The sequence below is a fragment of the Lasioglossum baleicum genome, chromosome 1 (assembly GCF_051020765.1).
Source record: "Lasioglossum baleicum chromosome 1, iyLasBale1, whole genome shotgun sequence".
Classification (NCBI taxonomy): domain Eukaryota; kingdom Metazoa; phylum Arthropoda; class Insecta; order Hymenoptera; family Halictidae; genus Lasioglossum; species Lasioglossum baleicum.
The window spans coordinates 3,351,670-3,364,927 of NC_134929.1; the positions used below are offsets into that span (position 1 = coordinate 3,351,670).

The 13,258-nt window shown below is 41.8% G+C and overlaps 2 protein-coding genes across 2 annotated transcripts; both read left to right on the top strand.

The window, feature by feature from the left end:
- The first annotated feature begins 474 nt into the window (after positions 1 to 474).
- On the top strand, positions 475 to 1,119 carry LOC143210772 (uncharacterized). The gene has a single exon (XM_076427955.1). The coding sequence runs from the start codon at positions 475 to 477 to the stop codon at positions 1,117 to 1,119; it is 645 nt and encodes a 214-aa protein (XP_076284070.1).
- A 3-nt stretch (positions 1,120 to 1,122) lies between these two features.
- LOC143210778 (uncharacterized) lies at positions 1,123 to 1,731 on the top strand. Its single transcript, XM_076427968.1, has one exon. The coding sequence runs from the start codon at positions 1,123 to 1,125 to the stop codon at positions 1,729 to 1,731; it is 609 nt and encodes a 202-aa protein (XP_076284083.1).
- The last annotated feature ends 11,527 nt before the right edge of the window (positions 1,732 to 13,258 follow it).

The following is a 13,258-nucleotide window of genomic DNA, read 5'->3' on the forward strand; positions in this document are numbered from 1 at the left end:
AAAAAATTTTTTACGTTATTAAAAAGATAGAATTTTTTAATATTTTTCTATGCAAACCGCACTCTGATATCTTTAATGGTTCAAAAGTTATACTAAAATGTCAGTAAAATCTTCGATCCAGCCCACTGTGCGCCAGGGTATAAATTGTCGGAAACGCCGGCGCGAGTCATTTACCTTCCGATCGTTGCACGAGTAATTGACGATTTAACGATTCGCATAGTTGATCAATCTGGACGTTTGATTGATTTTCGAGGTGAAGAAATCACGGTGCGACTACATGCGCGACGAAGCAATGCTAATTCATAACAATACAACATTCCATACGTTGAACAACAGCGCCTGCAGCAACAACAGCAAGAAACTAACCGCTGAGAAAAACGTAAAGTCATCGATTCGCAAGAAATTAACCGTGGAAAACGCCAAGTATCTACGATCTTTGGGATTTATTGTAAAAAAGTGAGAGGGGAAAAAATCATGTTTGACGACATTTTGAACATCTCCGAAGCACCGATCTTCGACAATCGCATAACGAAGATTGAGCTGCACACGTACAATCCGTATGCTAACACAACGTTCGAGAACAGCGATGAGATAAGGATACCCATTCAGCAACAAGACCTGTACACGCTCCCGTGTAAAAGTTTCCTATACGTTGAGGGAAAACTTAGTTTACCGAGAAAACTCGAATTACCGACTGGTTCAGGAGGAGAATCCAGCATCGATACGGCAACTCTTGAGAACAATGCCGTTGCGTTTATGTTTGAGGAAATACGCTACGAATTGAACGGTGTAGAAATCGATCGATCCAGACATCCCGGTGCGACGACAACTCTGAAGAATTACGTGAGTCTGTCCAGAACGAGAAGCGGCGCATTGACCAACGCTGGCTGGCTGTATGGTGATGGTGGACAGAAACAGGTTGCAACGGCCACGGCTGCGATACATTTCAATTTTTGTGTACCTATGAGCATTTTATTAGGCTTCTGTGAAGATTACAAACGTGTTGTGATAAATGCTCGACACGAATTGATTTTGATTCGCTCGCGTACCGACGTGAACGCATTGTACAGTCCTTCCAACAACGCGAAACCTATTCTGGATCTGTACAAAATTCAATGACGAATGCCACATGTTGCATTGGATGAAATACATAAGCTACCGATGTTACGTATTTTAGACAGCGACAGATCGATCGGCATGAGCTTTCGATCGTGGGATCTGTATGAATATCCTCTACTACAGACGACTACGAAGCATACATGGGCGATAAAAACAGCTCTGCAAATGGAAAAACCGCGATACGTGATATTCGCCTTGCAAACCGATCGAAAGAATAACTTAAAGAAAACAGCTACGCGATTCGATCGTTGCGCATTGACAAATATTCGTCTTTACTTGAACTCGGAAACATATCCGTACGATGATTTAAATATCGATTTTGAGAAAGGTAAATACGCGTTGCTCTACGACATGTATGCAAAATTCCAAGAATCATACTATGGAAACGGTGAAGCGCTACTCAACACCATGGATTTCCTGCGATACGGCCCACTCGTCGTTCTCGAATGTTCTCGACAAAATGAAGCGCTAAAAAATGCTACGGTCGATGTGCGAATCGAATTCGAATGTCGAACCGATGTCCCCCCATCGACAACAGCCTACTGCTTAATGATACACGACCGCATCGTGGAGTACAATCCATTGACGAACATTGTTCGAAAAATTACTTAAACCGCTCTTATACCGATAAAAATATTTATCATTTCTCTACTTTAATTGTATTTTTATTCTATAGGAATTGTAAAAGAAGGAACTTGTAATAAAATAAAATACAAAAGAGATATTCTCGAATAACTTCATTTTTAAAATACCTTCTCGAAAAATTTTCACATACACATCCACACATACATACATACATACATACATACATACACACACACAATTAAACTAATAATATTACCCCCTCTCCATTGACATGTTTACATTAGCGGTATTATAAATTGCTCGCTGCAGTCGCCGTATGAAGTAATAGCATAAAAAACGTCGACGATCACGGTCGCTATACGAAGTTACATCGCTGGTGTGTTTTTATCATCCGACCAGTCAACTTCGCGCATTCCCCCTCTTTTTCAACGGTAAGTACAATAAAAAATTAATAAATTACGTAAAATCTAGTGAAAAAACTTTCTTTACTTAGATGGATCGAATCACTCAAATCATCGACATGGACGGTTTCATTGTGGGAAAAAAATTTATATGCAAAGAATTAGCTATGATCGATGTTTGTCACGACGGCTCGTACGAACTCTCCGAATTTCGCTTGGGGAAGAACTTTCATTGTTTATCCGACGCTGACAAAAAGTCTGCATGGTATGTCAGCAATTTCATACACGGGATTCCATTTAAAGATTTCGGTTATGAAAAATATCAACAGCACGATATATTCAAAGTAATTCAAAATTTTGTGCGCGATTACGCGAATCCTGTCGTAGCGTACAAAGGTGGATGTTTCGAGAGAGACATCCTTCGAAAAATGAAAATAAACTCGATAAATTTGGAAGATTTCAACTGTCTGAAATACGATGTACTTGTTCACGATCCCGTGTATGAAATTGCTGATGACGAACCGTGTCGACTTCACTGTTGGCAACCGACAAAAAACGTCACATACCATTGCAGTCTGCGCGAAGTGCGAACATTTCGAGCATGGGTTAACAATTATAAAAACACGTAAAGTATCAGTTATAAAGACGCGACTTTGAATATTTCCACGTCAAAACCACAAACACCTCTTTTTACTTTTCACACAGTGTTTCACAATGATTGCGAAATCGGAGATGGATCCCGCAGCCGTCGCAACAACCGATCACACAACACCACCCGATTATCGTCTCGAACGTGACAGACTCCAAAGTTTCCGCAACTGGCGTTACTCACACATCGTCCAACCGGAGAAACTCGCAGCCGCTGGATTTTTCAATCTGGACTATGAAGATAGCGTCGAATGTTTCGAATGTCGCATACGGCTGCGCCGGTTCGGCGGATCGGCTATGTGACGGGTGGCCATAACATTCTCCCCCCCTTGCCGCGACGCACAGTGGTCTGGAGACCCTGTTTTCGTGGCCAATATTATTTTAGCATTATTTCAAGAGTTAATATCATAGTATTGTAGGTCGTTGAATTTGTCTTGACGTCAGCTATATGATTATGAAATAAAAAATATATAGTTATGTCTAAAAAATAGGGGTGGCCTAGATATTTGAAGAAAAAAAAATTTTTTCCAAATTTTTTATATTGACGTTTATAGAAAACTGAATGCTGATTAACTTTTGTTGAAACCGTTTTTTTGTCAGATCATCACATATAACTGAAAAATTGTGAACAATGCTTCTCGAAAGTAGTTTTTTCTTGGCTTACATTAAAAAGACGTACATACTAACATTTTTCAACATCTCTAAGCATCAAGTAATGCTACCAATATGAGTAATATATTGTGACGTTGCCTCTTTTCGCTCGGCTTTCTGACCGGCGAAAGCGGTCAACCCCGAGAATTTACAGCTGCTGAGGACGGGCCGTGCGCGGCCGCGCGGACACGGTCCTCTCGGGACAAATGTAGTTGATGAGAAGGGTCGAAGGAAACGCTAACCTATTGTTCGGGCGCCAGGTACTCGGAAGTACCGTACTAAAGAACACCAAACTCTCGTGTTCGCGTATCGAACACGAGCTTCGACTCTTCTCGCAATCACCGACGGAATTCTAAGACACGAACAGCCAGGAGTTCGGACACAGGGAATAACGGGGACAGCCCTCGCGGCAGGACGGGTCTCGCAGGTCGGAAATGAATTCGACAGTTTAGGGCTCGAATGAATTTATTCGTGGTCAAGTGGATAAATTACAGGTGGGCGGCCACGTGGCCGCGAACCGGGAGCCCGCGCTCCTTATACACTTTGGAGATGGATGTTCGATCGCGGAACGCGTTGTCGAGATTTCGCGAATAAGATTGGTACGGTACGACGGTACAATGCAAGTCTCGCGAGGGACGAGAATTCGCGGAACGCAGATGTACGGCGCAGTTTAGACGGACCGTCGCGAGATTGACGAGCGTAATCGACGCTACTTTACCGAATTCGCTAATCGCCGACTTCTTCTTCCGACGCGGCTCCTTAAGGAAGACTTCTGACTAATCAAAGGGGGAGACTGTTCGCGAAGGCTCAAAGCGTTCTCCGAGAGCACGCGAGCACCCCAAAGCACGAGGCCAAAGGCCTCGGCTATCACCAATGGTTCGAGGACGATACGCACTCGCTTCGTCCTCGCACTAAATATTGAGCCAACACGAAATACGACCGAGGATCACTTTGTCGACTTACCGTGCTGGAATTCAGCTCGCCGGATTTCCGCAGGGAGGCCGGAACTTTCGCCTTCGCTCAGGACTCGTGCTACACGAAATAACGCCGTGAAGAACCACCCGCGACGCGTACAATAGTTCGGATCGACGGAACACGGAAGTTTTCTTAAGCGAGAATGCGGAAGTACGACCAATCTACTCGATAACCAGCGCGACAGTGATCCTGTGTCGCATCGACGGAGCCCTTCGATTCTCGATCTCCCCACTCCTTTCGTCTTGCCGAAATTCCCTATGGGCGCAACCCGCAACGCGACTACGCTAGTCGCAGGATCGAACTATCAGAACAGGTCGTTGGGCCCACGACCTTCCCAATCACCAAATACCGATCGTCGAAGGACGATCGGCGAGGATTAATCCTCTCAGGCGCCCCTCCGCACCACCCTTGCCGGGGCCGACTGTAGGAGGGTGAGACGCCGGCTGGACCACCAAAATGCCGATGGTGTGCAATTGCAGCCCCATTGTCCTAGCTCGTCGCCTCCGAGATTACGGGCTCGTGTGCAGTGGTGCCCTTTGCCACTTCTCCGGATCCGGAATGGTTTTTGTTGGCGGACTTGGCGGAGTTGGCGAAATAATTCGTCGTCGGCTGATCCTACGATGCGGGGCGCCTTGTCGGTATTTGTCGCGTCCTAGGCACGTTCCTGAAAGTAGCCACTCTCGGCGCGTGCAACAGATGGCATTAGAAGCGATATTCGATTTGAATCTGTTCCTTAAGGGTGTGGGTCCGGCTCGAGCGAGAGTGTGGTGGCACCCTCACACACCGCTAGACACATACGTACACGAGGATTGCAAGGGTCCGGTTCTAGTCTAATCACGTCTCGCTAATGCACATTTGGAGCCCCTACGTAGTCACAATCGCTAGATAAAAGATCAATCTACTGCGCATGCTGTCTAAGATGGCCTACTTTTGCGTTTTTCAGGCATAATTTAAATTATTCGGCAGCAAGATGTCTGTACTGCGCGGCGCATTCACACACTCGCCACTCGGGCAGCGTGTACGTGTGCCTAGGCGGATCGCAAGAGGGTTCGGTTTTAGTCTAATCACGTCTCGCTAATGCACATTTGGAGCCCCTATGTAGTCTCAATCGCTAGATAAAAGGTCAATCTACTGCGCATGCTGTCTAAGATGGCCTACTTTTACGTTTTCGAAGCATAATTTTAATTATTCGGCAGCAAGATGTCTGTTCGGGTGGCTCTGCAAGCAGGCTTGACTAGCCGTACCGCGCGGCGCACTCACACAGTAACCACTCGGGCAGCGTGTACGTGTGTCTAGGCAGATCGCAAGGTTTTGAGATGCTTCAAACCATTTCTGGTCCTCCGCCGCATCCTCCGCCGTATCTTCCGCCGCATTATTATTATTATCCTACATATTGTAAAAATTGAAACAATTAATTTAACAATAAATTATTAGGTTGGAACGAAAGTTCGTAGCGTTTTTAAATAAAAATTCAAAGATAGAATTAAGATATTTATTCATCTTAATATATAAAAATGGATGTTTGTATATATATCTTCTTAATATATAAAAATGGATGTTTGTATATATATATATATATATATATATATAAATATATATATACATACATATATATAATTAATAGACTTCGAAACTGTTTGACCGATTAACATGAAACTTGGCACATATATGGATTTTTTCATGGAGAAGGTTTTTACGCTATTCAATTTGTTGTAACTCGCCGCTGTAGATGGCGTTGCAATACATCAGCTTCTATACCGTTGAACCTATCGCTACGAAAATTGGTATACATAGGTATTTGAGAACGAGGAATCTTCTATGTAAATAATATAATACAGGGTGTCTCAAAATTAGGTCCGGAGCTGAAAATGGGAGGTTCCTGAGATCATTTCAAGCGACATTTTCCTTTGAAAAAATGTCGTCCGCGGCTTCGTTAACGAGTTATTAACGAAAAACACGGACCAATCAGAGCGCGAGCTAGACGCGTGCAGCCCGACGCGCCGGCAGCCGAGTGTCGGTGGCACGCCGCGATGTCGTAACGAACAAAAGTTTCTCGATGATGTGAATCCTCGCCAATTTCGATAAGCTTTGGATATGTTGTCAATACCATGATTCTGAACAACATTTCCCTTTACAGTTTCTGTCGATCGGCTTTAGTTTACGACATTATTGTAAAAATTTGTAATTGTAAATCGATCGATGTACTATTTCCTATCCGATTTCGATAATCTTTGGATATGTTGTCAATACCATGATTCTGAACAACATTTCCCTTTACAGTTTCTGTCGATCGGCTTTAGTTTACGATATTATTGTAAAAATTTGTAATTGTAAATCGATCGATGTACTATTTCCTATCCGATTTCGATAAGCTTTGGATATGTTGTCAATACCATGATTCTGAACAACATTTCCCTTGACGGTTTTTGTCGATCGGCTTTAGTTTACGATATTATTGTAAAAATTTGTAATTGTAAATCGATCGATGTACATACTATTTCCTCGCCGATGTCGATGAGCTTCATTTCAAAGGAAAAAGATATTTAAAACATCGAATTTATAACATATTTCAAAGTCATCGAAATCGGTGAGGACCCACATCATCGACAACTTTACCCGAACGATAGAAGAAGCACAAACTTATTGAATTAAAAACTCACTTATTCAGCCGTAAATCCATTTGACTACCACATAAAACCACCACACTTTTACATAATCTTCGAATCGGTGTTTTCGAGAATCATATGATTCTCGAAAAATCAATATCTCCTTGGGAACGATTTCATTTGTTTTAAACGACGCCTTCATCGAATACATTGTACGCTGGGAGAGCACAGTTTCGCGCGGCATCGCGAAGAGCATCGAACTCTTTCCGCGTCGGAGTAAGTAATTTCGTTCGATATCGATACGAGTTATAAAAGTGTGCTACGAGTTCAACAATTATGTAAAAGTGTGGTGGTTGTATGTGGTAGTCAAATGGATTTACGGCTGAATAAGTGAGTTTTTGATTCAATAAGTTTGTGCTTCTTCTATCGTTCGGGTAAAGTTGCCGATGATGTGGGTCCTCACCGATTTCGATGACTTTGAAATATGTTATAAATTCGATGTTTTAAATATCTTTTTCCTTTGAAATAAAGCTCATCGAAATCGACGAGGAGATAGTATGTACATCGATCGATTTACAATTACAAATTTTTACAATAATATCGTAAATTAAAGCCGATCGACAGAAACTGTAAAGGGAAATGTTGTTCAGAATCATGGTATTGACAACATATCCAAAGCTTATCGAAATCGGATAGAAAATAGTACATCGATCGATTTACAATTACAAATTTTTACAATAATATCGTAAACTAAAGCCGATCGGCAGAAACTGTAAAGGGAAATGTTGTTCAGAATCATGGTATTGACAACATATCCAAAAATTATCGAAATCGGATAGGAAATAGTACATCGATCGATTTACAATTACAAATTTTTACAATAATATCGTAAACTAAAGCCGATCGACAGAAACTGTAAAGGGAAATGTTGTTCAGAATTATGGTATTGACAACATATCCAAAGATTATCGAAATCGGATAGGAAATAGTACATCGATCGATTTACAATTACAAATTTTTACAATAATGTCGTAAACTAAAGCCGATCGACAGAAACTGTAAAGGGAAATGTTGTTCAGAATCATGGTATTGACAACATATCCAAAGCTTATCGAAATTGGCGAGGATTCACATCATCGAGAAACTTTTGTTCGTTACGACATCGCGGCGTGCCACCGACACTCGGCTGCCGGCGCGCCGGGCTGCACGCGTCTAGCTCGCGCTCTGATTGGTCCGTGTTTTTCGTTAATAACTCGTTAACGAAGCTGCGGACGACATTTTTTCAAAGGAAAATGTCGCTTGAAATGATCTCAGGAACCTCCCATTTTCGGCTCCGGACCTAATTTTGAGACACCCATAAGAAAATCGTGTCTTTCTGTATGTATGTATGTATGTATGTATGTTTGTTTGAAACGGCATCACTTGAGAACGGCTCAACGTAGAAAGCCGGGGCTTGAACCATTAGACGCGGCGTTTCTTCGGGAAGGTTTAGGAACAAACCGCATTCAAAAAAGTCTATTGGTTCAAAAGTTGTGACGTCATTAGTGAAAAAAGTCAACTTTTGGTAATTATTTACAAAAGCACCACCCTCTCCGATTTTGATGAAATTTATATATGTTATGCAGCAACACATTCTAAACAACTTTTTCCTTTTCCAATATAGGGGGGTCGCTTTTAGTTTTCGAGATATTTGCAAAAAACTATCGCGAATACTGTATTCAATTTTTCGTATTCCTGAACGCTCCGCTGCAACGTAGACTGTTTCGGTGCGGCGTTTGTTTACATTTTGACGCTGTAGAGATAAGAGAGAAAACAGGGGGGGCGGAAAGGGCCAGTCTGACACCACACACACCCACTCAGTGCTTAACACGCACCCACTGTTTCTAAATTATACTCTAAATTGTTACGTATTTTCACGTGCTGATTACGAATATGATAGTGAAAATTGGTGCAAATGTTAATTTCTTAACGGAAACCTTCTTTTTAAAACACTGGGTGCGTGTTAAGCACTGGGTGTGTGTGTGTGTGGTGTCAGAGAGAGAACAGGGGGGGGGGTGGAAAGGGCCAGCCTGACACCACACACACCCACCCAGTGCTTAACACGCACCCATTTTTTTTAAATTTAAAAAAATTTTTTTACTTTAAAAAAAATTTTTTTTTGTACCTTACGCTAATGTTTCCTCTTACAATAATCGCAAATTCATCAAAATTTAACACCAATAATAAAAATCTCGTATCATGTAAATATGTCGAGTGAGGAAAAATATCAAATCACACGTAGTCAATTTCCAGTGGTTCCAGCTGAAGCGATTACGATTCATAACAGTTAGGGACAAACATACGAGAAAAGTATGTTTGAATTTTAAAACATCAGAAAAACGAACTTTACAAATGTTGTATGTAGCACTGAGCAGAGTTTCAAAATTGAGCGGTTTATATATTTTGGGACAATTTAAATTAACAGTATCGAAGAAAACCAAGATCAATACTACAAACCCGGATAATGAGAAGTTATATCGTTTGCTAAAAACTAATTAAGACAATTTGTTTTGCAACATTAGTATGCTATAACAAGGAACCAATCGAGCAACGAGCCTACGATGTTCGTTTAATGCGACGCCATATAGCAAACATTTTGATAAGTAGAAAACTATTGAATTTCCCTGAAAACGTATAATCTTCTTAACACGTACTAAAAATAATGATAATAATATACTGCAACTAACGAATCGGGAAGTTCTTTGTGTGGCTCTTGGAGAGTCACACACCAAATAAAAAACATTAATAGCAGCAGGCCCTACTACCCATGCGTACCACTAACCCTCTCGCAAGAGCAGTCCTACCCGCGAGCAAAAACAATCCTACTTTCGAGCGAGCGAAGCGAGCGAGCAACAATAACCCTCTTGTTTAAATATATATTTTGTACGCGCGCAGAGGAATAGCAGGGGAACTCAAAGGAACTTGTGGGTAATTGAAATGTACACATTTTATAATTTGTCTTTTTGTCAACTTTTTGAAGACTTCCTTCCGTGCCTGTCTCCTTAGTATTTTCTGCAACATATAATAAAAATTAATGATAATGAAAATAACATAGGATACTTAGTTGGGACCTGGGATTGAACACTGTTATGATATCGGTTCCGGTTCTCGAAACAGTTATGAAGAATCTAAATGGTGTTGTAACTGTTACGAGTATATCGGTTCTGGCTTACATATGTAAATATCGGTTACGGTAACGGTTTTGGAGAACCGATATTATTTCGGTTTTATAATTGTTAAATTTCGGTTTTGGATGTCGGTTCTGGTTTCGGGTCTGTATTATGTATTGTGTTCGGCCTTATATATTCATTATTCAAGTAGTTCTTTATTGTTATTCATAATTTAAACAATTTTTAAATGAATACATTTTTATAATTTGTCTCTACATGCATTAATTGAATTATTATTCCAATAATAATTTGTGGTTAAAACAATTGTTTAAATAAACATTATTATGGAAATGGTAATTTAAACAATGAATATAGAACTAAACTATACATTATGAAAATTGATTTCTTTAAACTATTGTTGCAACAATAAATTGTTATTCAGATGATAATTCAAATAATGCATGTAGAGACAAATTATAAAAATTTACTAATTTAAAAATTATGAAATTATGAATAACAATAAAGAACTACTTGAATAATGAATATACACATGTATAAGGCCGAACACAATACAGAATACAGAACCGAAACCGGGAATCGACATCCAGAATCGAAAATAAACAATTATAAAACCGAAATAATATCGGTTCTCCAAAACCGTTACCGTAACCGATATTTACATATGTAAGCCAGAACCGATATTCTCGTGGTGTAACAGTTACAACACCATTTCGGTTCTTCATAACTGTTTCGAGAATCGGAACCGATATCATAACAGTTTTCAATCTGTAACGGTTACATCCTTCCTGGCGCGAAACTATCCCCACCGATACAGCACCGTCGGAACTCCGCGCCTACGAGCCGGCCGCGAGACCGCGACCGCGAGAGGGCCACCGCGACGAACCGGTTTCTCGCGAGTAAAGATGAACGCGTCCGCGGATAAATACCCCGGACAAACGTCAATTCAGGGTCGTCGTCTTCGTTCCCCGGTTCCCGATCCTCCGGCCACGACCGACCGACCATTCCCCTCCACCTCAGTGGCGAAACGCCGAGCAGGAACCAACCCGGCCCCAGTGGTGAAATACTGACGGGAGTCCCTCCACCTCAGTGGCGAAACGCCGAGCAGGAACCAACCCGGCCCCAGTGGTGAAATACCGACGGGAGTCCCTCCACCTCAGTGGCGAAACGCCGAGCAGGAACCAACCCGGCCCCAGTGGTGAAACACCGACGGGAGTCCCTCCACCTCAGTGGCGAAACGCCGAGCAGGTACCAATCCAACCCCAGTGGCGAAAGCCGAGTGGGAATCCACCGCTACGCCGCTAACGCCGAGCTACACCGAGCGTCCGCTACACCGAGCAAGCGCTATTACCGGCCGTAAACCGCAACGTAGGTCCACCTTGGCTCTTCGAGGTTCCGCGACCTTGGACAGCCGCCTGACGCGGCAACACCTTCCAACACACCGAGTAACCGTCACAAATGGCTCCCGAACAGGCTTGACAAAACTGGAAGGGCCTCGAATGAGCAAGGAAGTATGTAGGTTGGGTCGATCTCATCGGAGAGGACCGGGGAGAGGACGGCCCGGGTATACCGCCGTACAGGGCATCTTTCTGGTAGTATATGAATTCCGCGTCGGAAAAACGACATGTCTTTTGAGGCTATTCAAGAATAGATCCATGTTTTAGCTTCTTCATAAGAATGAAAGCTCTGGTCAGCTAGGCCATGTGCCATCGAACGGAATAGGTGAAAATCAGAAGGGGCTATGTCAGGTGAATACGGCGGGTGGGGTAGAACTTCCCATTGAAGTGTTTCCAGGTAGGTTTTCACTGGTTTTGCAACATGAGGCCGAGCGTTGTCATGTAGCAAAATCACTTTGTCGTGTCTCTGCTCGTATAGAGGCCGTTTTTCTTTTAAGGCTCGACTTAAACGCATCAATTGAAGTCGATAGCGCTCCCCCGTGATAGTCTCATTCGGTTTGAGCAGCTCATTATAAATTACACCCTGCTGATCCCACCAAATACAGAGAAGAAGCTTCGAACCATGGATATTTGGTTTTCCAGACGATGTTGATGCATGGCCGGGCTTACCCTACGAATTTCTACGCTTTGGATTATCGTAGTGTATCCACTTTTCATCGCCAGTCACGATGCGGTGCAAAAAACCTTTTCTTTTCTGCCGTTGAAGCAGTAGTTCACACGTGAGAAAACGCCGTTCGACGTCTCTCGGCTTCAATTCATACGGTACCCAATGTCCTTGCTTCTGGATCATTCCTAAAACTTTTAAACGTTTTGAAACAGTTGACTCATCTACTTGTAATGTTTTTCCAAGTTCTGCTAGCGTCTGACATCGGTCTTGATCGAGTAATTCCTCCAACTTTTCGTCTTTAAATTTTTTCGGTGCGCCAGAACGTTCTTTATCCTCAAGTTCAAAATCATTATTTTTGAAGCGTCGAAACCAGTCTCTGCATGTCGTATCCGACAAAGCATTGTCACCATAAGTCTCAACAAGAATTCTATGTGCTTCAGATTTCTTTTGAATAAAGTAGTGCAATAAAATTCCCCGCAAATATACTTTATTTGGCACAAAAGTAGACATTTTCAGAACTAACAAAAAATTACTTTGTTTACACTAAAGTGAACTACCATACACTGAAATTTAAGGTTAGATACACTACTGCCTTGCATGTGTGTTACCATTCGAAATTTCACGAACGGGGTACTGCTACTGCCATCTTTGAAGAAACAGCGAGAACTTATTCAAGGTCCTAATATATATTTAAATATACTATTAATAAATAAATCAATTTTTATAATGTATTTGTTATTCAATGATCCTATGAATACATAACTATCTTAATTTCATCTTTGAATTTTTATTTAAAAACGCTACGAACTTTCGTTCCAATCTAATAATTTATTGTTAAAATAATTGCTTGAATTTTTATAATGTATAGAATAATAATAACAATTTATAATGCGGCGGAAGATACGGCGGAGGATGCAGCGGAGGACGAGAAATGGTTTGCAGCAGTTGTCGGCAACGCCAGCATTGTTCAACCAGTGTTCGTGCTTCCCGCGCGCCTCGCTCCCCGTAACGACTCTTATAGTGCTCTATGATATACCAGGTA

Bases quoted from the DNA above. Each gene is read 5' to 3' on its own strand.
- LOC143210772 (XM_076427955.1), top strand. From the start codon at position 475: ATGTTTGACGACATTTTGAACATCTCCGAAGCACCGATCTTCGACAAT.
- LOC143210778 (XM_076427968.1), top strand. From the start codon at position 1,123: ATGCCACATGTTGCATTGGATGAAATACATAAGCTACCGATGTTACGT.